Raw genomic sequence first — 26,194 nt, 5'->3', positions numbered from 1 at the left:
CTCCTTCCCTTCACTCTGTCTCTGTCTCTCAGTCTGTCTGCTGTCTGTCTGTCTTACAACTTTATGTGTGAGCACACATTTTTGTTAAATTTCATTCTCTTTCTTATCCCACCCCGTCACTCTTAGTTCTTCCCTGCAAATCTCCTTCCCATATTCATGATTTGTTTTGTGTCCTAAAGACTTTATCTAGTGCCATGTGGGTAACTATGTGTTTGAAACCATCCATTAGAGCCTGTGGGTCACCAGTCACCAGTGGATCACAACTGAGTACAATTCTTCCCTCTCTCTCTGTAATGACTGGTAGGGCCTGTTTCTTTCTCTCTGGCATTGTAGTCAAGGGATGGCAGGTGTTGAATTTTTGTAGATCGATGCAGTAGAAGAATTTGTTTGAGACATGGTCTCATATCTAAAGCTGGTCCAAACACTCTATGTGGCTTTGAACTTTGTCTTTGAACTTCTGATTTCCCTTCCTCTACTCTCTACACTTCTCTCTGCCAAGAACCTTTGGCCTTACCCATATGTCACTGTTGTTTACTGATACCACAGATAATGGTAGCTCAAAGGGGGTCAAAATAGGCTGTGGATGACCTTTATGAACTGAGTAGGGGAAGAGAGTACCTAAGTTCAGGTGATGCAGAGATGATCCAACTACTGGCTGGATTCCTGGTGCCACCCATCTTCCCAGCATATAAGTACTGCAGACTGGCCACAGTACAGCAGAGTGGGCAGAAGGGAAGCCCTGCATAGGATCACACACACAGCTGGAGGCAGAACACAGAGGAATAAATTGCTGACAGACAAGCAGGGATGGACCTGTTTTCAGCTCTCTCACTAGAAACCTGGGTTCTCCTGGCAATCAGCCTGGTGCTCCTCTACTGGTGAGTGACCCCCACAGTTCTTCAGGATTGAGGTGATACTCAGATCTCTATTCTGTTATTATTGGGAGGATCAAAATAATATCAGAATCAGACTGGACAGATGATGGCTCAGTGATTAAGTACACTGGCTACTCTTTCAGAGAACCCCAATTTGAACCCCTACATCCACACACAGGTCAGAATCATCTGTAATTACAGTTCCAGGGAATAGGAAGCCTTCCACAGGCATATCTAGGATGATATTTAAAGGTATCAGTTTTTTAACCTGGCTAACTCCTAAATAATCGAGACAGAGAACTATTAAGTTTATTAACAGGCGTTAAGCACTATGATTGGCCAGGCTCTAACATATTCTAACCCATAAAGCTATCAACATCCTATCCATAGGTCCCATTTTACTTGCAGTGTGACTCTTTCCCTGGCATTCTCTGTCCCATGTTTGTCCTCATGATGGGCTTCCTTGGTGACTCCTTCTCAGGCCTGACCTCATGGCGACCTTATTTCTCTACCTGCCTCATGGTTTATATTCTCCTGGACCCTCACCTGCCTTGTTGCAGACAACTTCTTCTCCTTTGCCCAGTCATTTGTAGTTCAGTCTTTTATTAACTAATCAGAGATAAATGGGAAGTATTATTTATATCACACTGATACAGGAGATTTTTTCAATACTCATGACATTGCCCATGTCTGGACTGTCTCAAGGTCTCAGGGTACAGAAACCAGCATCTGAACACACAGAGCACAACACTTCCTCCAACAGATAGTAGAAGTTGAAATTAACTCTTGCAAAAAGTTTTCAAAATTTTATGTGTTTATTTATTGTGGTTAGGGGAAGCACATGCTACTGTGTGTGTCTGTGTGTGTGTGTACGTCAGAAGACAACTTTTGAGAGAGTTCCTGAAGACCAAACTCAATTAACATTATCAGCCAGTATGTTTACTTGTGAAGTCATCTTGAAGGCCCAAAATGGAATTACAAACTGAATTAATTTTGCATTTTTATGTTTTGGCAGTAAGGGGGAACATGGTAGAGCCTATATATGCTAGGCAAACTCTTTTCTTTTGAGCTATGGTCCCAGTGGTACCAACTCTTATTAAAGTTCATACTGTTGGGCACCCCAACCAGAACCCTTCTTCAACTCCTTTGGAGGTTTACTGTAAATGTATGGTGTTTTCTATGCCTGCCCTTGGTTTCTATAATGACACAGAGAACTATCTATCTATCTATCTATCTATCTATCTATCTATCTATCTATCTATCATCTATCTATCATCTATGATCTATGTGTATATATATTTAAAGCTTCAGGCACTAAGCTGTACAGATTCTGGGGTATTCTAACCTGACTATACTGATCTGGTCTACTTTCCAGCCTACTTCCCAACCCTGTTGCCTATTACCTGTCATTGTAGACTAGCTCTGGCACCTCCTTCTTTCTGTGTCCCGATTGCTGGCTCCCCAGGTCCCACCTGAGATCCCCTCCCTCTCTCTGGGCACAGAAGTCCCACCTTTTTCTCTCCTTCCCAGCTATAGGCTGTTGTACCCCTCATTTGACTAATCAGAAGATGCTGGAGAACAATGTTTTACAAAATATTGACTCAAGAGTTCTTCATGATGATGACAATACCAAAGTCTGAACCAGAGCTCTGTAACTGGATCTCTGGGTACAGAAATCAGCAATTGAATGCACAGTGCATAAAAACATCCCCCAATAGTTTAATGATATCACTTAGGCTATGTATGACCTAACTTAGTTTTAGTTATCCCTAGATCCATGAGAACTCAGCATACATGGATACCTGCAACTGGTTGACAAGCAAACTGACTCCTCACCATTCCCAAAGCTCTCTGGGAAGTGGAGGGGGAGCCAAGTTGTTGGTTGTTTCAGTTTTTGATGATGGTCTTGCTTGTCTCTTCTCTTCTCTGTGTGTGTGGCCACAAGTCTTTCTGTTTCCCTTTACAGGTATGGGACCCGTACTCATGGACTTTTTAAGAAACAGGGAATTCCTGGGCCTACACCTCTGCCTTTTTTAGGCACTTTGCTGAATTACTACAAGGTGAGTGTTGATTAAGCTTTCGATATGGCTTCTGCTTGTGGCCAATAATGTCGTAGTTCCATTAAATTCTCTTTATGTGGAAAACTCTGAGACATCAGGCCCTCATAATGTGTGTTCTCTTGATTCCTGACACTGTTCAAGGGTTCTCTGGGACTCTTTTTGCCATATAAAACTTAATAAGATATTTGTATGTGTGTACATTTTTATAGTATGTATATAGGCATTTGTATGTATGTCTATATGTGTGTGCAGGTGCATATGCATGTATTCCTGTGTGTATGAAAGTTCAGAGGTTGACCCTGTATGTCTTCCTCATTGCTCTGCCCTTCACCCTTTGAGGCAGAGTCTCTCAATTTGACCTGGCTTTCTCTGACTTGATTAGTTTATCTAGCCAGCTTGCTCTTGGGGTCCCTCATCTCTGACTCTTGCAAACTGGTTCTATTACCTCCTGCCACATATTTACACAGGTATTCAGAGTCAAATTCTGGTTTGGACAGGGTGCTTTTCCCACTGAAGCATCTCCATAGCTCCCATTGTCTCCTCACCATTTATTTATTGTTTTTTTTTTGGTGAGAGTGTGTATTTGCTACAGCAGGCATGTGTCGGTCAGAGGTCAGTCTGCTTTTGCCAAAATGTTAGTCTTATGGATAGAGCTCAGGTTATCAGGCTTAGTGGGAAGTTACATTTCACTCAGAGTCATCTCACTGGGCCTAATGTCAATGTATTGAAATTCACCCTGAGTAAAATGCCTAGATCTCCATCTCAATCTCATTCAATCTTAATATTGATCTTGTGAGCAATAAAGGAAGAGTTGTTTCTTGCTCAGCGTAGAGTTGGTGAAGGCACTGCTGTAGTTATTTGAAGAAAATCTTGAATGGGTTTCCAACTTCTAGGACACCAATCTATATTTACTAGATTAAAATTCTCTTTGTATTAAGTCTTATGAGTGACATTATTGTTCTTTATTCTGAATATTTCTGAAGCATCAGCTTATCATTGTCCTCCACCCCACACATTTGGGAAGCTTTTTTTATACTTGAGTTCTCTGCTTAATCTTTGAACGCATGAAGATTTTTGTATGGTATCAGACCCAGCACGTACTATTCATGTTTGGGTTCTTCAGACTTAGAGCATTTAGCTTTTATCTTCATTTTGGTACTGGGGTCCTGGTTAGTGACTGCTTCATGTAGAAAGCTTTTAGGTGTATGTGGGTGTATGTGTGTTTTTGTTCACGTGAGTGCAGTACCTATGAAGGACAGAAGAGGCCAGTGGATTCCTTGGAGCTTGAGTTAGAGATGGAGGTGAAATGCAGGATGTGGGTTTAGGGAATGGAACTTGGACCCTCTGCAAGGTCAACCAGTGCTCTAAGCTTAGTGACATGGTGTAGGTTCTGGGCTTTTTTTTTTTTCTGGTGCTGAGGATGAGATTGCACATGCTAGGCAAACTCCTCTACTGTAGCTGCTGAAATGTACCTACAGGCACCGCTCTTCCTTTAAAGGCAGCAATCTTATGCATGAGTGTGAGTAGCAAGTGAGAATATGTGAGACAGGATGATGGTTGTCAATCAACTTAGATCCTTACCTACATAATGAGTGTTTTATTTTCTTCTTTTCTTTTTTTGTTTTTAGATAACAGCTTTATTGAGACATTCACACTATACATATCATCTATTAAAGTGTACAACATATAGGCTTTTGTAGATTACACTAATTATTCTTTAAACTGTAGTAACCTGGAGCTTTCTGTGTGCCATGTTAGGTGAACCTCACACAAGTTTGAAGAAATAATCTACCAAGCACTCCATTTTCCCTCTGTATCTTAGTATTTTATCTACCCTCTCTTGTGTAATGCGATGAACTTGGAAAGGGAGGTATATACGTGTCTGATGACTTAACCCCCAACTTCTGGCTCAGATTGGGCCATCAGTGTTTGTGTATGATTGGTTGTAAGTTTCTGCAGTAGCCACAGTGCTGCAAAGAAAATTGTCCTTCCTGAATAGAAGGGACTAAATACAGATGCACAACAGAAGCACTTAGGCTCCTTCTGAGGAGATCCTAGGACTTCCCCAGGCACAGCGTTTTATCCTGGCTTACAGCAACAGATACACTTTCCTCAGCAGAAGGTAGCTTTAAAGTTAACCAGAAACTAGGTGGTCTCATGCATCACTGTCACCATTGTACCTGCAGACATGGCTTGCCCAGTATCTTCATAGTGTGTAGAGTCCACAATCAAGCAGGGTTGTAGAGTGTATTCCAGAAAGTCATCCAACTAATGAACAGTTGTTCTCCAGTTTCTGCAAGCAGTTCTATGCTGTTGCTTCTTGTTCTTCCTTCTTTTCGTTGTGAAATTTATTTACTGTCTTCTGAACAGGCAGAAGAAACAACCATGTCTGGTCAGCATGCAGTTTTGAAAGTGTCAAGATTGTATTGGCAGGAACCTGTGAACGGTTTTTGATTGGAGATTTGAGAGACATTGATCATGTTTTCAGAGACTTGCTGTTTCTCCTGGCCATGTGCTTATGGTTCCTCATGGTTGCTCTCTCGTCATTCCTTCTTCTTTTCTTTTAAAGATTTGTTAAAAGCAAAGCCACAGGGAAAAGATGATTTAACTAAATTATTAGAAAATTGAGAAATGAGAATGTAATGTGCCATGTAGGCTCTAAGTCTAGGTGACTGTGACTAACCTGCTTTGATACCTGGCCCATGGTCAGTCCCCCAGACAGTCATTCCCAAGCTCACACCTAGAGGCTGAGTGGCAAAGCTTGAGCTGCTGTCTGCTCAGGATATTCTTCCAGCAGGATCTGTGCTTACCTTGCACATTCTTTAACACAAGTGTGTTGATCATCATCATCATCATCATCATCATCACCATCATCACCATCATAATTAGTGTATGTGTGGAGAGCGTGTGTTGTCTGTGTACATGACTATGTCTGTGAGTCGGTATGCAGAAGCCACAGGAAGGTGTCACGTGTCCTATTCTCTCATTCTGCCCTTTCCCACTGAGGCATCCTGCTCAAGAGACACATCAAACATCTCTGAATAATAGCTCTTCTGTGTCAGAGACGATAAGCCTGACTTCATGGGATCTGATGGTTTTGGTGTTCTGGCTATAGAAGGGTCAGTACAGACAGGACAATAATGGATTTCATGCTATTTCTCTTTCCAGGGTTTATGGAAATTTGACATGGAGTGCTATCAAAAATATGGAAGAAGATGGGGGTGAGTATTCTGTAAAGTTCTATCAAGTTGACTGTTTTTAGGAGGAGGCACCCCACTTGTGTAAGGATGTGGCCAGCCTGAATTGTAGCCCTGTGTAATGATGATACTGCATGTCATTAAGTACCAGGGTTCAAATGTCTAATGACATGAAAACATTGCACACTGGCTTTTTGACAGGCTTCGATGTTCCATGGACTCAAGTTCTTTTTTATTCCATTAATTATTTATTTTTTCACTTTACAATCTGGTCACTACATCTCCCACCCCCATGCCCATCACACAGTCTGCCCCTCCCTCATCCTCTGAGAATGTTGGTGTCCATGGGTATCTCCCCAGGCCTCAAGGTTTATCCAGTGTCCTCTTCTCATTTGTTTTCTCCTCTGAGATGTCCTTTTACTGAGATGCAACGCATTGCCTCAGGTCCCTCTGATATGCTCTGCCAAATGACTTGTTCTATCTTCTTGCCACACTGGCTCATGTCTGTATAGAAGCCCACATTCTTTCCCTTCATTATTGAATTTATTATGTCATTTGACAGGAGGGGTGGGGGGCATGCCGTAGCTAAGTGTTGGTATATGGTTCATATTTAGCATTAAAACAAAATCTTTCTCGGTGCATATAGAGACTTTTTCATTGTTTATATTTTATTTTATATCAACTTTTTTTTTCCAGGAAGGGGGACATGTGTCCTGGTGCATATTTGTAGGTCAGAAGATAACATGTGGAAGTTAGTTCTTTATTTCCAGGGGATTGAGCTGAGGTTATCAGTCCTGGTACAGTTGCCTTTATCTGTTGTGCCATCTCAAGACTCAGTCCCTGCCAAGCATTTTGGTAAAAATGTGCATCAGATCACAGCTTCTGCCAGTCAGTTTTCTCTTTCCACCACATAAATCCCAGGGACTGAGTTGACATCATCAGGTGCCTCTACCTTTGGGTATTTTTAAGATTAATATTTTTCTTTATTAAGTCAGGTTCCTCTGTGTGTAGCTCTGGTTGTCCTGGACTTACTTTGTAATCTAGGCTGGCCTTGAACTCACAGAGATCTGCCTGCCTCTGACTTTCATGTACTCCAGAGGTATTGGATATTCCTTTAGCTGGTGTTACAGGTGATTGTGAGCTAGACTATGTAGGTGTTAGTAACAAAACTTGAGTCTTCTGTGAGTGCATAGAGCATCATAGAAAATGGTATAGGCAACTCTCTCACATTTACAGTTCTAGACTTGGAAAATGTCAGCTCGTTACTTCTAAGTGTGATGCCTTTCAGAACTTCTTTGTCCTTAATTGACTCACTGTGTCTTGAATGACATTACCTATCATTTTACAAAGAGCCCATTGTGTCTGTGATCAAAATCCCTAAGCTAAACTGGGACCGTGTATTCTATAAGCAGAGTGAGTGTCCTGCAGCAGTAGGATCAAAGTCTGGGTGTGGCTCTCACTTCAGAACCTGGATCATCAGCTGTCTTCTCCACACAGGTTATATGATGGCCGAGTGCCTCTGTTTGCTGTCACAGACCCAGAAACGATTAAGAATGTGCTAGTGAAGGAATGCTATTCTATCTTCACAAACCGGCGGGTAGGTCACATTGTTTTTTCATGAATGAATGAATGAATGAATGAACTTTACATCCTGATTGTAGCTCCCCTCTCTTTTTTCCTCCCAGTCCCACCCTTACTAATCCATCCCCCCATAGCCTCATCCCCTTCTACTCAGAGAAGGGGAAGTCCCCCTTGTGTACCACCTTGCCCTGGGTCAAACAGTAGCATCAGGACTAAGTGCATCCTTTCCCACTGAGGCTCAACCAGGTGGTCCAGCTAGGGGGAGAAGAGCCAATGGCAGGCAACTGATTCAGAGACAGCCCCAAGTCCAATTGTTAGGGACCCACAGAAAGACCAAGCTGAACATCTGCTACAAATGTGCAGGAAGCCTAAGTCCAGCCCCTGTAGTCATTTTGGTTGGTGGTTCAGTCTCTGTTGGCCCCCATGTGCTCATGTTAGTTGACTCTGCATGTCTTCTTTGGGGTCCCTGACCCTTCTGGCTTACTCAATCCTATCCCATACTCATCTGCATGATTCCCCAAGTTGTACCTGATGTTTTGCCTGAGGATCTTCGTATCTATTTTCATCTCTTGCTGTGTTCATCCTCTCAAGAGTCAGTTGTGCTAGGTCCCTTTCTGAATGCAGAGTAACATTTATAGTGTCTCTCATTTTATGGGCCACAAATTTGGTCAGGCATTACTCAGTCATTCACTCATCTTTATCCCTCCACATCATTTAGCAAGATAGTTTTTGGGTGAATGGTTTCATGTGTGGATTTATGTGACCCCCCCCCATCCTCTGGAAGTCCTGCCTGGCTACAGGAAAATCTCAGGGGTTTGTTTGCTATTGACTCTAGCCAAACCAGAGCCTTCTAGATTCACAGAGAGACCTTGTCATAAAAAAATGCCATAGAGAGTTATACAGAAATATGCATGGTCTCCACATGAGCTCACATGGGCATGTGCACATGTAGGCTTATAGGAGTCCTGTGTTCTCCCCGTCAGAGGGCATGGCTGTTCGGAAAGTCAGCATATGGAAAGTTGAGTGCACATACCCCACACTGTCGCTAGGTGGATGCTGGGCTGTATGGAAACCTTGGGACACCACTCCAGGGGTGGGAAAGTGCAGCCTGAGGTGCAAGACAGCTAGAGCTGGCCTGGGGGTTCCCAAGCCTGCAAGGAGGCCAGGGCCTTATGGTTCTCAAGCTCTTGGACATCCAGGTGACACTGGAAGCTGCTGAAGAGCTGAGAACAGAGTTAGGGCCCCCACAGCCTGGATCTAGCCTGGGGATTGGGGGAGGGGGAAAGGGAATCTCTGCCTGTTCCAGTGGGGAGAGTCTTCGGCTTGATGGTTGGCAGCAGGTTTGAGCTTGAGCTTGGTGGTGGCCATGGCTGGGAGCACAGAGAGGCCTCCCACAGGAGATTAGATGTTGGCTCTATAGGTGAAGGCCTTCTCCATGGCTCCCCATGGTAGATCCTGAAGAAAAGATGCAGTCCACAGTTTAAAGGCATTTATTGTCATGAAAGAAAGTGGATGTGTATCATCATACCACACTTCTCAAGGTGGGCCTAAGGTTAAATACCTTTTTCAGGAAGGAGTGTCTGTGAAGGAAAGCTTATTGGCCAAGCCCTCCAGGACTTTAGGTAGCTTGTTAATATGGAGATCTGTCTTGAGCCTATGTGACCATAGGTCATGTCCTCTACATGTGGAGGGGCTTGGGTCATTGCCTTTTTGTGACTGATGGCCTCAAATCTATAGGGAGCTTCAACTAGTGACAGAGGCCTGGTGCCAGGGAACAGGTGAAGTGCTTACAGCTCCCTCAGGGTTTCTAAGGCTTCAACCCTTAGCTCAACCAGGGACCAAGCTACATTTCAGAGTCCCACATGCACTAACATTCATATGTATGCGCGCGCACACACACACACACACACACACACACACACACACACACACAGAGATTGACAGACAGACAGACACAGAGACACACATACACAGATAGACAGAGAGACACACAGCATATAAAGACATCCTTTTCATACTGCACATGTTGTAAATACAGAGCTCGAGAATTTGTCTGATGCTTAATTAGCTTTCTATCTTTCTTCAAGCCAAACACCATCTACAGGGCTGTAGAGATCGACTAAGTCTTGTTCTCTTCTTCTTCCAAACCCTGTCTCTAGTTTTCCAACCATAGAGAAATTTCCATTTAAAAGTGTCCCAGAATATAAAAGGTTGGAATCACAATAGGAAGCTGAGTGTACAGCTGATTTCTCATAGGCTGTGAGGCATTCTGAGGTTGTTTTTTTTTTTTTTTTTTTTTTTTACACTAGGATATTGGCCCAGTGGGGATTATGAATAAATCCGTCTCTATATCTAAGGATGAGGAATGGAAGAGGTACAGAGCCTTGTTGTCCCCCACGTTCACCAGTGGAAAACTCAAGGAGGTGAGTGAAATTCTTTTAACTGCAGCCTGTGTGACTGGAGTCCCATCCTAACTGTGGATGCTTTTCTGTTTTGTTTAGATGTTCCCTATCATCGAGCAGTATGGAGACATTTTGGTAAAATACTTGAGGCGAGAGGCAGAGAAAGGGAAGCCTGTTTCTGTGAGAGAGTAAGTGCTGGTCCATCACTGTGGTTCTGGGAGAGGAAGGGCACCTGGGGTGCAGCTCACATGGTCCAGCTGCTTGTCCTTGCCCCTTTAGACACCTGATGACATCATACACAGTTTAAAAGGAAGAAATGAGAGGGAGAAATTTGCAGGGATAGATGGTGGGAAGGCTGGGAAGGGATTAGCCCATACTGAGGTGGCTTTACCTATTTCCTGAAAATTCTTTCCTGGTCCCTGATACATGTGTTAAATTCCCACCCCTCTCTCTCCTCAGAGTGTTAGGTGGCTACAGCATGGATGTGGTCACAAGCACGTCATTTGGAGTGAGTGTTGATTCCCTCAACAATCCAAAGGATCCTTTTGTGGAGAAAGCCAAGAAGATCTTAAGACTGGATTTTTTTGATCCATTGTTCTTGTCAGCAGGTGAATGGACAGTTCTGCCTTTTGATCATTGCTTTTGTCTGTGGCCATGTTTGTCAGTTCTGCCTTTCTCTTCCTCACTTCCACCAAATGATTGGCTCTAGTAGTGTATAGTTCACTTGTCATGTAACTCATCCCCTAAAGACACAGTTCAGTATTTTGAGAACATTCAAAGACATAGAGCCTAATTACTTCTGTTTTTGAACTGTGTTTTTCTTTGAGACAAAGTCTTAGCACAATGTAGCTCTATCTGGCCTGGAAATTGCTGTGTATACCAGGTTGGCATTGAATGTATTGTGATCCCTCTATCTCTGCCTTCTGAGGGCTGAGATGACAGTGTGCACCCAGGATTAAAATGTACACTCCAACATCTAGTTTTATTTTAGAATTCTTTCATTTGTATAAATACTAATTTTGCCCTCTGTACGTCCAGAACTCTCCATGGTTGCAATATCATACAGGTATACCATCTGTCTCGATTACACCCACCCCTAACTCTTACTTCTCACATCACTTAGACACTTCAACAAATCTTCCTCCCAATTTCTGCTCCCTTTTTCTGCTTAGGTAGCTGGTTGAGTCCATTCAGTGCTGTGTGCTAGGATGCTGACAAATATTATTGTCTTGATCTGATGCAGCCAGTCAGTTCAGGAGAGGGCCACGCCATGTCCTGGATATGGGATTTCACTGCCCCATTCCTGGCCCTGACTTTATTTCCACACCCTCTTTCATCATGTTCCTTTAGCCTTGATGCATGGGGGTGCTGATATAGGTGCTGATTTGGGACTCAGCACTCAACACCCCTTATTCTCAGTACTTAGATTTCTTAGAAATCGGCATTGACTGAAGGCCCACCTGGCCCATTACCAGTGTCAGTCATAGAGGACTTTGTTCTAGCCATGTTGTAACTTTCAAGCAATCTTGACCTAAGCACCCACCAGTTCACTTCCTCTGTATCTGAGTATTCTGGGCATTTCCCATCAATAGGTTCATAGACTATGTGGTCTCTGTGACAGGCCTCTTTCATTTAGCACAACATTAAATGAAAGAAATGTCACTATGTCCTGTGTTTATGAGCAGATTATTCTTCTTATCTGTTGATGGACATTTACGTCAGTCTCACATGTTCGCCATGAATTTCACTGGTATGACCTTCATATAGAAGATTATGTTTAAATATTTGGTTTTATAGTTTGGGGGTTATATTTAGAATCGGCACTGCTGAGTTAACAAGTAACTGAAATTTTAACATATTAAGCAACTGAACATGCATTGTCTCTAGTAGCTGAGCTTACTGTACATATGATGTCTGCCATAAATGTAGGTTTTAATGTATTACTTTATATCTTCTTCCTCTCTTTCTCTATCTCTCTCTCTCTTAGATTGTAGGGCCAGGGTTTTTATTTTTTTCCATCTTTGGGTATTCTCGAACTCTGTATACTAGGCTGGTCTTGAACTCACCTAGTTCAACCTTCTCCTGCCTTCTGAGTGTAGGGATTAAAGGCATGCACCACTACTGCCTGTCTAGATCTTCTCTTACGTAGCTTAATTGTTTCATCATTTTAATATGATTTATTTTATTTTCTGTGTATGGGTGTTTTGGCTGCATGCATGAAGAGCCTAAAGAGGCCATAATGGGGTCTTGAATCTCCTTGTACTGGAGTTACAGGTGGCTGAGAGAAACCACATGGATGCTGGGAATCAAACCTGGCTCTTCTGGGAGTGCTTTCTGGTTGTGTGTGTGTGTGTGTGTGTACCATATATATATATATATATATGGTACAATTAGCCATGGTGTGTCATTTAGGGTTTTAATACTTTCCATGTTAATTATATTTTCATGAACAGCTCATGTGTCCCTTTGCCTACATTCCATCCTTGTTACCTAATATTATCCTAGGTGTCTGCTTTCAAGTGTTAGATGATATCTACACTTAGACCTGTTTACATATTTATTCATATAAGCTAAAATCTGGAAGTGAAGGAGAGTATGCGCTTTTTCATTCTTCCTGCTTTTTGGTCACCTGCCTTTGAGCTTGGGTATTTTCTTTTTTTGAGACAGGGTTCTCTTGGCTGTTCTTGTGTGTGTGTGCATGCACATGTGCATGCCTTGGTTTTTGTGTGGCATGTGAGATCAGAAGACAACTTGCAGCGGTTGGTTCTTTTCTTCTACAGAGTGGGATCCCAGGATCAAACTCAGGTTGTTAGGCTTGTCTGCAGGAACCTTTGTTGTTGAGCCATCTTAATGGCCCCTGTATTTTCTTTCTGAATCCACATGAACTCCAGGAGCAGAGATTAATTTAAGAGTCAGGTTGCAGCTTTGGCTACTCCAAAGCACAGAAAGGGAAGTATGTGGCTGGCCCAGTGTGAGTAAGGTTGCAGAGAGAATGGCTTCTGATTGAGACACTGGTGACTTATTCTAGAGATTGCTTTATTATCTCTTTATATGAAACTTGCATTTCAATTAAAACTTATTTTTAATTGTTTTCCAGTACTCTTTCCATTCCTCACCCCAATATATGAAATGTTAAATGTCTCCGTGTTCCCTAAGGATTCAATAGCATTTTTCAAAAAATTTGTGGACAGATTGAAGGAAAACCGCCTGGATTCTAATCAGAAGGTAAAACGTGGTGGTTTCATGAGAGGTTCACAGTGTGATAACATGTTGGTCTGTGTACATGTGAACTGTGTGCTAACATTAGACAGAGAAGGCTAGATTTAGAAAGAGAATATTTATATTTTCTAGGGGAGGAAAAGTTGGATTTTCAAAAAGTTGATTGACAATAAGGCAGGAATTAGCCCTTACAATAGGAATGAAAACTAGTGTACTGCTCATAAGGATTGAAATAAAGAAAAAAATTGGCCTGGCACAAGACCTGAACAAGATCAAGACTTTCAAAACTCCACCATACATGGGAAAGAATCTCTCCAAACTCTGCCCTTTGCTGAGGAACAATGGAAGTTGATAGCTTTGGAGGGAGGGTGTGGACACAATTAGGTTTCCCATGAGGCACTGGATGGCCCCACAGCCACGCACATGTGAGCATCACTAGTTGGACTCAGTGGGTAATTAAGAAGAGGACTGTGGAGGAAGAAATGTTACAGATGATATAGAAGGAATTGGATGGAGGAAACTGTGGGGTGGAGATGACCATGTCTGACTGTGTGCATGTATGAAACTTTCCAATAACAAATAAAAATAATTAAAAAGGGGGAATATTATTTTCCTCTCCTTTAAAAACATTTTCAAAGAATAAAAGTGATTGTTTAAAATTTCTATCTATTGTACTTGACTGTAAAAGAGGTTGATGTGGAAGCTGGAGGGTTCCTGGATGGTTCCTGGTTTATCCACTCCTGGTTTTGCTCCTTGAGGACTCAAGCAATCCTAGCCACAGTTGTGAATTTAAGGGAACCACGTTCTCAGAAATGAGAGAGTTAAGCTTCTGCACTCCTGATCCACCTCTGACCTCTGACCTTAGCATTGACCTTCCATTTTTGCAACTTCTCTTTCTGCTTCCAGCACCGAGTGGACTTTCTCCAGCTGATGATGAATGCTCATAATAATTCCAAAGACAAAGAGTCTCATCAAGGTAAGCCAGCCCTTCCTGATCAATGGACAAGGAAGCTCTTGGGGAGTCAGTGGTTCACTCAGAAAATATGTAAGGAGGCTTTTCTAGGTAGAGGGTGACCTCTGTTGAGTTGCAGAAAGACAGATGTGGCTATTATCAACATGGAATTTTCTGGATGCACATTGGCCAAAGTTGGCTCCTAACATGAAGGGTGGCCATGATGGACATCTCCAGTTGTGTGTTTGTTACCTGGGTGAGCATAGGTGCTGTTTGTGTCTTTTCCAGCATGCAGTCTGCCTAGACATTGGTGTCTAAACATGCTGTCATGGGGGATGGACCTAAATGGTGCTGAACCTGTATGAGATCCTCTGTTGGACATGTGCTCTCTAGCTTAATCCATGGCAAAGATTTACTTTTCCTTTGTGTCATATCTAAGTAGTTTCTGGGGAAAGCCCCTTTGTACAAATGCAGTAGTCCTCTTCATTCTTTTATGTACTTAAAAAAATCATTCAGACCTGGGCAGAAAGGCAGAGGCAGATGGATCTCTGTGAGTTCAAGGCCAGCCTGGTCTAAATCATAGATTACTGGACAGGCAGGGCTACACAGAGAATCCCTGTCTCAAAAACCCATCAAAATCACTTACGGATTTTTATCTTCTTTGTGTAGTACATGCATGTGCAGAAGTATGTACACATGTGCATACCCCTACGTGTGTGAACAGTTAACAGATGAAAGCACACAGTATCTTGCTCAATTCCTCTCAGTCTTATTTCCTGGGAGATAGGGTTTTATTTATTTATTTATTTGGGTTTTTCGAGACAGGGTTTCTCTGTATAGGTCTGGTTGTCCTGGAACTCACTCTGTAGACCAGGCTGGCCTGGAACTCAGAAATCCACCTGCCTCTGCCTCCCAAGTGCTGGGATTAAAGTTGTGTACCACCACTGCTCAACTGTTTTTTTTTTTAAATTTGTTAAACGAGGTAAGGCTGGAAGCCAGGAGGTCCCAACAATCCACAGAGTTGTGGTTACATGGGTGTGCTGTCCCACCTGTGTTTATTCTTTTAATTTAAAATCATTGTTACTATCATGGCTGCAAACTGATGCCATTCTAATTCCAGACTTTGTTCTATGTATGTGCATCAGTATCTAATGGAAAGAGAGTCTTCCATTCTGACCTATTCTATTATCATGTAGCAGTATAATTCTGGGTCACCATGTTTACTTTAAAAAGTGATCGAATATTTTGTGTTTCAACACTTTTCCTGTTTGCCCACTTGAAACCCTTTCATGTGATCAGATAACTTCAAGTTCTTCTATACTCACTCCTCCTTTTGTCACATGCTCCATATAGTCCAGCCTGACCCATATTCACAATGTGCTTGTGAATGACCTTTAATTCCTGAGACTAAAGGCATGTGCTACCATGCAGCAGTGTTTTAACAGAACTATTTTATCTGGCAGAAATGTGTAGTGAAGTCACCTCAGCTTTCAAGTAGTCCTTTGTCAGTGATTGTTATCTGAGATTTTATGGTGTTCTTGGAAATATACCCAGAGCCTGTGCTTAACTTAGTGTGAAGGCAAGCCTGGCAAACAAGGCAGTCTCCTATGGCTGAGAACTGCTTAGGTGATGGGTCTTTCAAGACAAGCCCTCTAACAGATGAGACATTTTGGGTATGTGGAAATTGACTTGCTAAACTTGTCTTTTGTGTAACAATAGAAAGAGCTTCTAGGAAGCAGTCAGTGATCAGTTCTTGAGGGGCTGATTCTTCCTGCTACTGAGAAGCAGAATTCTCCATCACTGGTTCTCTTCTCTCCTGTCAATCTTCCAGTGTAATCCAGAACACAAATCTAACCCTGGTGTATAGAGTGCTGGGGACTGGACCCAGGGCTTCCTAAATACCAGGGAAGCAGCCCATCTCCTGAAGTGCATATCCTCAGGCCTTTTGTTTCATTTTTCATTGCTAAAACAAATATTATTTTTAAAAATCGCCATTGGTTGTGGATTTATTGTCCAGTTTCAGTTTAGTAGCAATGACTTACAGTAATTGGTGAAAGAATTTACCATAATTTAACATAATCGCATCATTCATGGTAGATGTACAACTAACTGTAACGTTAGCTCTTTGGGCTCTAGTGCCATCTTCTGGCTTCTACAGGAACTTAGACAAGCACACATAAATAAATAAATAAAAAAACCAATCTATATCAGGGACCTTCTGTAACTCCTTCTCTAAGGGATCAGATGCCCTATTCTCAGCTCCATGGGCACCCTCCTCAAACACATGGCATCCCCTCACATACAGAAATACTCATAAATAAAAATGAAATTTACAAAAAAAAGAAAGTCCATGTCTTGAAACTGCCCACTGGGGATGATAAGAAACAGCAGAAACATTGGGAAAACCTGCCTGAAACGTTCTCCTTTTTTGGACGTGTCACAAAGTTGTCACGGTGACGATAGTCATAGAGTGACTGAATGGCATTTCCATAGTCTCTCTAGGAACACGGAGACTCATTTATTTTCTCCTCATCTCCTCTGTGATGGTCTATCCTGACATGGCTTACCCGAGATGTTTTTTTTACTTCCAGCCCTGTCTGACACGGAGATCACAGCCCAGTCAGTAATCTTTATTTTTGCTGGCTATGAAACCACCAGCATCACGCTTTCCTTTGTCCTGCATTCCCTGGCCACTCACCCTGATATCCAGAAGAAGCTGCAGGAGGAGATCGACAGGGCTCTGCCCAATAAGGTGAGAGGATGGTGTAGGAGGAAAAGGAGAAGCCTCAACAAAGACACCTTGTTACCTGCAGTGTTGTGTGTATATATGTGTGTCTCCCTGTGTGTGTGTATGTGTATGTGTGTGTGTGTGTGTGTGTGTGAGAGAGAGAGAGAGAGAGAGCGAGAGAGCAAGAGTGAGATAGAGTGAGAGTTACTGTATGTATGTTGTGTGTGTGGTGTGTATATATTTTTGTGTGAGTGTGTGTGAGTGTAAGTATTTACACCACTGAACCATCTTCTTATTCTTGTGTTTTTTTTTTACATTTTGTATGTATGTATATATGTGTGTGTGTGTGTGTGTATGTATGTATGTATATACATATGTACATACACATGTATGTATTTATGTATGTACATATGTACATATACATATATGTACTTGTTTATGTATATGAGTATATATTTATGTGGGCATGTGTGCTGTAGCATATGTGTGTAGGTTAAAGGAGAACCTGAAGGAATTTTTTCTCTCATTCTACTACATGTGTTTTAAGGGTCCAAATGACGTCAGTAGGCTTAGCGGCAGGTGCTTTGCTCACTGAGCTATTTGAGCAGCCCTTGATAATTTGTAACAAGAACATAAGCACTGGTTTTTCCAAGCATCATTTAGAAATTATCATAAAAGGGCCATAGAAGAAAAAATTTACAATTAATCCTCTAATGGCAACAGAAGGTTGTTGTGACAAAGGGCTGGACCTTGTGTGTCTGTTATCTAGGACCACAAGAGTACCAAGCAAGCAACATGTACACAACCTGTGTGATGTTAAAGATGTGTACTTAACATACAACTCTGCATGGTTCAATGATACTACTGGATCTGCTGTGTCCTAGCTGTGCTTTAAGGTAGGCTCACCTTGGCCTTGATTGAGCTAACTCAGCTCTGTGCCATGATTCCCCCTATCTATTCATAGTTATAGGAGAAGAAGCCAAGGTGTGAGACTTGGTGTCTAAATCATGAGCCAAACTACCGCCCTCTCTCTCAGTGTGTGTGTGTGTATGAATGTATATATGTAAATTTGTGCACACTTTGTGTGTGTGTATATGTCATAGACCTACATTGTATATATTACTAAATCACTCTCCACCATGTTTTATGATACAGGATCTCTTACCAAACCTGGAACTTATCAATTGTGTTAGGTTGTCTAGCCAATGAGCACCACACATGTCCTGTCTAAGTCTACCTACTGCGGGGATTATAGATGGGTGCCACTATGTCAGGCTTTACAGTGATTTGTATCTGAGCTCTCATCCTCAGGCTTGCATAGTAGACCCTTCTTTAATTGAGCATTTTTCAGGCACTAAGTGATAGTTATTCTGCTTTGTAAGGAGCTTGAGAGATGGCACAGTGGTTAAGAACTCTGCCTAGTCTTCCGTAGGGTCCATCCATATTTGAGTCCCAGCATGATAATGGCAGCTCTCAACTGCTCTGAATCTAGTTACAGGAAATCTGATGGCCTCTTTTGGCTTTTGTTGGCACTGTACTCATATGGTGTACTCAAACCTACAGAAGCAAAACATCTACATATATGAAATAAAACAATTTAAAAAATCCTTTAAAATGTTAATATTAACTGAGGTCCTTTGAGCTGCCAAGCTTGAGGGTGGGGATGCTGAATATTTAACACTAGATATAATTGAATGTTAATCTAAAACCTCAGCACAAACCTTTTTCTTTCTTCCCAGGCAACTCCCACCTATGATATCGTGATGGAAATGGAGTACCTGGATATGGTCCTGAATGAGACCCTCAGAGTATACCCAATTGGTAATAGACTTGAGAGAGTCTGTAAAAAAGACGTTGAAATCGATGGTGTGTTTATGCCCAAAGGGTCAATAGTGATAATTCCATCTTATGCTCTTCACCATGACCCACAGCACTGGCCAGAGCCTGAGGAATTCCGCCCTGAAAGGTACCAGAACAGGAACCCACTCTACAATCTCTAGGCTTGTGTATTCTACGATGTCTGTTATAGAAAGATGATCTAAGTATGGTTTGCATACATTTCTATTCTGTGAGGAGAATGTCAGAGGAAGGGAAGAAAAGAGAGGAGAGGGGAAGTGAGATGGGAACAAGATATGAGCATTTAAATATAGAGTATTTTCCTCCTTCTTCCTCAAGTAGTTAATGCCCCACTTAAGTGTGGGGCTGGAACCCAGTTTTAATGCATTTCAAATGAAATGTGCTTTGCAGAGATAGAACACAGCATTATCTTGAATGGATTTTTAGTGTTTAAAGATGTAGTTCCTTTCTTGTTCCTTTTAATTTTTTGACAGTCACATGAATGGATAATGAATTCTGGTCATTTTCACCTCACATTTCCCTGTCTCTTCTCCCTCCCACTCATGTGGAATCCCTGTTTATCTTCAACCAGTCTTCTTCATGTTTTTATTTGTTTTTGGAATTTTCTTTTTTGTGACTTGTGAGTTTACTTAGGGTTGCTTGCATAAGCATAAATGCAAGATTTAAATACTAGAGAATGGTCAGCTGTCCAGTGGCTGCACCATTGAAGAAAAACATCTCCCTCTTCTGTGTTAAATGTCTCCCATTGCAAACTGAAACTTTCCTGTCCAAGGGTGAGATCAACACTAAAATTTGTGTGTAGAGATAAGTATTTAGAAGACATTTTGATACCATGTTCAGTTAGCAAAACAATAGCAGTACATTGTCATCTAGTGCCTATGATGTCTGTAGCCATGAGATTTTGACCAGATTTAGAGTACCAGGCATTAGTTTCCTCTGTGATTTGAACCTCCAATCCAATCAGAAAATGATTGGTTCCTCCTACCCCATTACACCACTATTACACTAGTGTGTGCCCATGCAAAGATGTATTTTTAAAAAGATTTTGTTTATTTATTTTATATATATGATGAGTACACTGTAGCTGTCTTTAGACACACTGTAAGAGAGCATCAGATCCCATTACAGATGGTTGTGAGCCACCATGTGGTTGCTGGGAATTGATCTCAGGACCTAGGGAAGAAAAGTCAGTCCTCTTAACCTCTGAGCCATCTCTCCAGCCAAAGGAAGTATTTTTTTAAAAACAGGATTCATCATATCTCTATCATATGGAGACTCTAATAAGGGAAGTAGAATGAAAAGGACCTTAATGTAAACTTCTCAGACCCAAATACTTGTAAAAAAGTTCATTGAACTTTTTCCAAACTATCTATGTGTACTGGTTAGATGTCAAAATGCAACTTCACATGTGTAGTTCTTATACTTTCATTCTTTGTTAACATGTTATCTACTATTGTGTCTCCAGGTTCAGCAAGAAGAACAAGGGCAGCATCAATCCTTATATATACATGCCCTTTGGAAATGGACCCAGAAGCTGCATTGGCATGAGGTTTGCTCTCATGAATATGAAACTCGCTCTCACTAAAATTATGCAGAACTTCTCCTTCCAGCCGTGTAAAGAAACACAGGTGATGGAGAAAACTATCTCTATAAATAGTGTTTTGTGGGAGGCAACTTTCCAAGTGAAGGTTCTATGTATAAAAATCATTATGTATATTTCAGTTTTAATAACTTGTTTTCTGACCAAATCAGCTATTTGTATCTAGGTATTAACTAATGGGCCTTTTTTCTATATCTGTATAAAATAGAACTTAATATTATGAGAAATCAGTGTAGGCCAGTGTGACAGGATTCCATGCATTCTGTTTGAAATTCTAGTCATGTCCGTTGGAGATTGGGTATGTCATGTGCCATTCAGAGGTGGTCATGTCTTCATTGTCTTCAATGTTTGTTGTGTGTTGCTCACTTCTTCCAGAGATCACAGAAGCCCTCTTCTCACAGTCTTTTTTTTTCAAGGAATCATAATTTTATATTCACAAATTCATAATAGGATGGTAATTAATGTTGTGATTCAGCCTTCCCCCGTACTTCTCTAAAGCACTGAGCCTTCTGAAAGGCCTGTGAACATCTACCATGTATATTTTACAAGATTGATCTGAATTTTTTTCATTTTTTCTTTTTTTTTATAATTTATTTTTTCTCAAATCGTAATTCATTCACACAGGGGTTATAAACACAGAAAGGCAGGATATGGGGAAGGGAATGACACTGGAGTGTGGGAGATCAGGAGAAATACAGATATCATCAGAACCGGGTATGGGCTGGGTGAAGGTTCAGGGGACAAGTCACCATGACTCTGCCTGTGACTCACTTGTCCTTATCTAAGTTGGTATTGTCTGCCCAGGCTACCTATTTACAAGGTCTATGACTACTCAGGCTTATAAATTTCCACAAAAGCTGCCTGTTTACAATAGCTTGTAGCCATCTGTTTCAATGTGTTTCCACTGAGACCCAAGACTTGGTGTTAGTATACATGTATGACAGGCCTATTGCTGATTTTAGGCATATGGCTGATTTTAGGCCTTCAGTGGGTAAGCAGGGCTGCCCCTGACATCTCCTTCCTTCTCAAAGTATAGAAGGGCTGTGGCAATTCTAATCTTGGGAAGGCAGAGATAGAGGCCTGACCTCCAGTATTTGAAGGGGACCTTGTAATGACTCCAGTCCCCCTGTCGTTGTCCAGTGAGGCATGAGGGCCATACCCGTCCCAACGTCTTTTTCCTGGAGAGGGGATACTTTTGACATCAACCCCTATGCAGTCAGGCTTGTCCCTCAGGGAACCCAGAGAGATATTTTTAACTTTTATTTATATCCCCTTGCAGTGCTTAGCCTCGCAGCCTAAGCAAGAATTCAGATCGCCTGACAGAGGGGGTTCTGGTTGGCCCCTCTCTGCTTGGTCTAGGGGCAGAAGTCCCCCCTCTCACAGTCTTTTTAACCAGTGATGTACATTAGAATTACAGACTTTAAAACTCATACATGGGGTCTGGGAGGTTTCTCAGGTGGTAAAATGTTTACTTATCATGCACAAATCTCTGGTTCTAATCCCCAGAACTACATGAATAAGCTGTGATGGTACATAACTGTAATCTCTACACTTAGGAGTTAGAGGATAGAGGATCATAATTTCAAGTAATCCTTGACTATTTAGTGAATTTGAAGCCAACATGGCCTATGCGTCTCAAAAAGAAACCAGAAACTCAAGATATCTGGTCTTTTTTGAAATCCTAATACAACTCACCCAGAGTGTGGCTTTAGAAGCTCGTCTCTGATTTCCCTTGTCATGCCAAGTTGAAAATCATTATTTTAAAAGACAGTAGCTTGGTTTCATGTAATGACTCAGTCATTAAGAACACTTGCTGCTCTTGGAATGACTTGTGTTTAGCTTCCAGTACCCATTAGTGTTTCACAATGATTTGTAAGTCTAATTCCAGGGTCACAGTTGGCCCACTCTGGCTTCTTTTGAGACTTCCCACTTGTGGTATATATGCAATGTGCAGGCAAGACACTCCTATACATAAACTATAAGTCTTTAAAAAGTTGCATGGTATGATTAATTTTAACCTTATCAAACATCTTGATTATTCTGACTTATTTCTCAGGAGCTCCGCTACAGAAAATGGATAGTTTTCATATTTTCATAAACTGTTTCTTTATTCCCTTCTTATTCTGCCCTCATACTTCCAGTTCCTGTTGGTGCTCTCAGTGAATCTTCTGTAGGCTTATGTCCTATTTACTCCATGTTCTATTTTTGGCTCCTGCAGGTTATTTTCACCATCTATGTGTCACTAACACCTCCAGTATTTTTATGTCTGTTCTCCCTGTATTGAAGGATAGTCCCTCTCTTTTGTGTATCATCTGTATTATTCCTTTCACAAACTCCAAATGGTTCTTTGAGGAGAGTTTTCACATTGAAAACCTTTCATAAATGTTTGAAAGCACAGCTTACAGTTATAGTTTTCTTTCATAAAACATTCATTGAAAACTAACTGTATCATATATGTGGACATTTATATAAACATCTTTTTTTGTATGCCTCAATCAAAAAGTGTGTATTACTTAAACTATAAATGAGTAAAATATGACATTTAGAAAAGCATTGCATTGCATTTTTCTGAGTAACTTGGTATTGTTTCATGTAAAGGGATGGGTGAAATGTACAGGACTTGTGTATTTAGAGTGTGGTTTCTTTATATTAATAAGTTTTTTTTTTGGACAGAGACAGATGTGTTTATTTTTTGGTCTGTGTTTTAAAGCAGTTGTATAGATTTATCTACAGACATCTTTATTGAAATTAGTACTTTATCACTAAAGCATTTAAATTATGTACAAGGATTTAAACAGATAAAACAAAGTTCCAGTTTTGAGACCTAGTGACCTACCTGGCATGAGGCGGATGCTCTTTTAAGCTCTAGCCATTTTAAAATGGACACTTCTCTGTATCCATGACAACTTTGTTCCCCTTCCTTTTCCTGTGACTAGAAGATCTTTCCAATGGAGGTTTTCCTCATTCATAACTGAAGAGCATGAGGCTAAATAATTATTGAAAAATCTTGTAGAATTAGAGTATCCCATTCATCCCACCCTTGGAAGCTCAGAATAGATGCTAGAATAGCAAGTAAAGTATCTATCCTACAGAACACTTGCCTTGAATATGCTGAGGTGTAGTAGTGAGATATGATCTTGGAGTTAGAGACTGTTAATAGACTTGAAATGTATCCTTTCATGGCTTTCTTGCAAAACAAAACATAAGTTTTCCTGACTAAAAAGTAATATGATGCTGGAGAAATGGCTCAATTGTTAAGAGCACTGACTGCTCTTCCTCCAGAGGTCCTGTGTTCAATTTCCAGCAACTGCATGGTGGCTCACAATAATATGCAATGGGATCTCATGCCCTCTTCTGGTGTATCTGATGACAGCTACAGTGTACTCATAAATAAATAAACCTTAAAAAATAAAATAGAAAAAGTTAAAAAATATGACATAAAAACTAAGAATAAGGTTAAAAATGTTAAACTTTCTCTTTTACTCCAAGTCAGCACAGAACATAAGTAGTATTAACCAGCATGAGTTCATCTCGGGCCTTGAATACAGTAGATTCTCAATCACCATTTTACATAATGTACATTTAGATGCAAACTCTCAACATCAAATTGACATAGATTTTCGAATAATGGAGAGTTAATGTCATATTACATGATATTAAATGCAGCTTTTTGATTCTACAAAGCATTATTATCCCAAATACTTTTTTTGGGTAACTTTTCTTCTAGGGATCTTGTTGGTTTACTCATTGCTTTTCAACATTTTTCTTCTCTTCTTGCAGATACCTATGAAATTAAGCAGACGAGGACTTCTTCAACCAGCAAAACCCATTGTTCTAAAGGTTGTACCAAGAGATGCAGTCATAACTGGAGCGTGATTTTCCCTCAAGGAGTTCTCTTGGATTCTTCAGAAAGAACATTGAACCCTTTAATTTGTCTCATGAATGAATTCCAGATAAAATGGGGCTTAATTGACTGGTCTTGACTCATGGTTATAGATTCAGTACATCCATTGATCTTTCTCAATGTCTATAAATTACTATCTAGTATAAAGGAGATCACAACTGAGTGACAGAACAGGAAATTCACCTTCACTTCTTGTGGGATCATCTCCATCCACATCTGATTGTCTCTGTTAATTTCTTTTGATAGTAACCATGTCTCTGTAATTTGATCAATAATTTTTTGAGGAAATGCTGAACTACTGTGATAACTCTAATTGTAGAATTGGTATCAGATGTGTTTGTTGCAATATTCTACAATAAAAGTCTTATTCCTGTTTCCATCCCCAGCCATTGGCTGTTTGCATCTTTATTTACCAGTCATATCCAGCTGAGGCCAAGCTTCCTTTAACCTATATATGGGACTCTGCAAACAGGTTTTGGGGTAACATTATTAGCATGAGAACACCAGCTGCTCCATTCTCTCTTTTTGTTCAGTAGATAGTCTTTTCTTTCAGAAGTACACAGAACATAATTATAACAGTTATGTAAACTATGAGGTATGATATACAGTAATAACATTCAGTCCATCAGTCTTGTCAATGTAGGTACATTGTTCTAACATATATCTTAACTTAAAGAGGTTACAGTGCTGTATCTGAATTCTGTTCTGATTTTCCTTGCAGTAATATCTGAAAACCATCCTTTCATATCTACATCATCTTTCTTAATGTTTAACAGCTTGTTTGAATATGAGACTACAACTAGTCTTCAACCCCATCAAAAATCAGAGAATGAATTACATTTAACCTGAATATATAGGAAGTAAAAAAACATAGCTTTCAATACTTTATCAAATTACAGACACAGCTAACTACCTGGACAGTCCCCTTATTTTCTTTTTTCTTTATTTCCTTTTTTAAAAGTTTTCTTTATTCACTGTTGCTCTCTTCAGACACATCAGAAGAGGGCATCAGACCCCATTGCAGATGGTTGTCAGCCACCATGTGGTTGCTAGGAATTGAATGCAAGACGTCTGGAGGAGCAGTCAGTGCTCTTAACAATGGAGCCATCTCTCCAGCCCTCCTGTAGTTTTCAAAACTTTGAATTATCTGTTTTCAGCATTCTGGCCCTGTATCATCTGACAGACCTTAAATGAAGCAGGAACCATGAAAAACTAGCTCACTCTATCTTGGCAGAGCTTAGGTTTCTACTATTCCACCCTTGCATCCTTTCCTGGAAAGTATTCTTTGTCTGCAGATGAATTAGAACAATTCTTGCCCAGTGGCTACCTTGGCACAATAATCAATTATGCCTGAAAGTAATGATGCTCAGTTTCTTCTTTGAAGTGTGACAGGGGTTCTTTCAGGATCAGACATGTCTCATAGTCAAATGATGTTTAATAATGAACTAATGTTAAATGTCATATTCTGTGTATATCTGATGTCTTTAAAGACTATCTATAAAACATGTATCGAACTGTTAAGCCTTGACTACTGTTAGCTATTTCTACTTGAATAATATTGAAAACACTTTATTATAATTAAATTAGAATCTAATAAAATCATGAGTTTACCCTCTGACCCTTAAGTTGCCTTACTTAATCATCCAAAACAGTTTGTAATAGTAGCTAGAAGGACTGGATCAAAGCCTTTTGTTTTCAAATGAGTTGCATAGACACAATGCCTATCTAAGAGTAAAAATATTAATTCAAATTTTATATCAACATACAAAGATTTACCCCAATGAAATCCTTAAATCTGTATCAATATACACATTCTGTA

General features: G+C 40.7%; 1 protein-coding gene across 1 annotated transcript; it reads left to right on the top strand.

Moving 5' to 3' along the window:
• Positions 1-705: 705 nt before the first annotated feature.
• LOC114611344 (cytochrome P450 3A11-like) lies at positions 706-24,760 on the top strand. The gene is made up of 13 exons (XM_028756003.1): positions 706-878; positions 2,842-2,935; positions 6,104-6,156; positions 7,630-7,729; positions 10,023-10,136; positions 10,215-10,303; positions 10,575-10,723; positions 13,213-13,340; positions 14,241-14,310; positions 16,878-17,038; positions 18,754-18,980; positions 20,337-20,499; positions 24,252-24,760. The coding sequence occupies exons 1-13, from the start codon at positions 808-810 to the stop codon at positions 24,345-24,347; spliced, it is 1,515 nt and encodes a 504-aa protein (XP_028611836.1). The 5' UTR covers positions 706-807; the 3' UTR covers positions 24,348-24,760.
• The last annotated feature ends 1,434 nt before the right edge of the window (positions 24,761-26,194 follow it).

The sequence above is a fragment of the Grammomys surdaster genome, unplaced genomic scaffold (genome assembly GCF_004785775.1).
Source record: "Grammomys surdaster isolate TR1022 unplaced genomic scaffold, NIH_TR_1.0 126109, whole genome shotgun sequence".
NCBI lineage: Eukaryota > Metazoa > Chordata > Mammalia > Rodentia > Muridae > Grammomys > Grammomys surdaster.
Note: the sequence above shows the minus strand (reverse complement) of the source record. Positions and strands in the feature narration are given on the sequence as shown.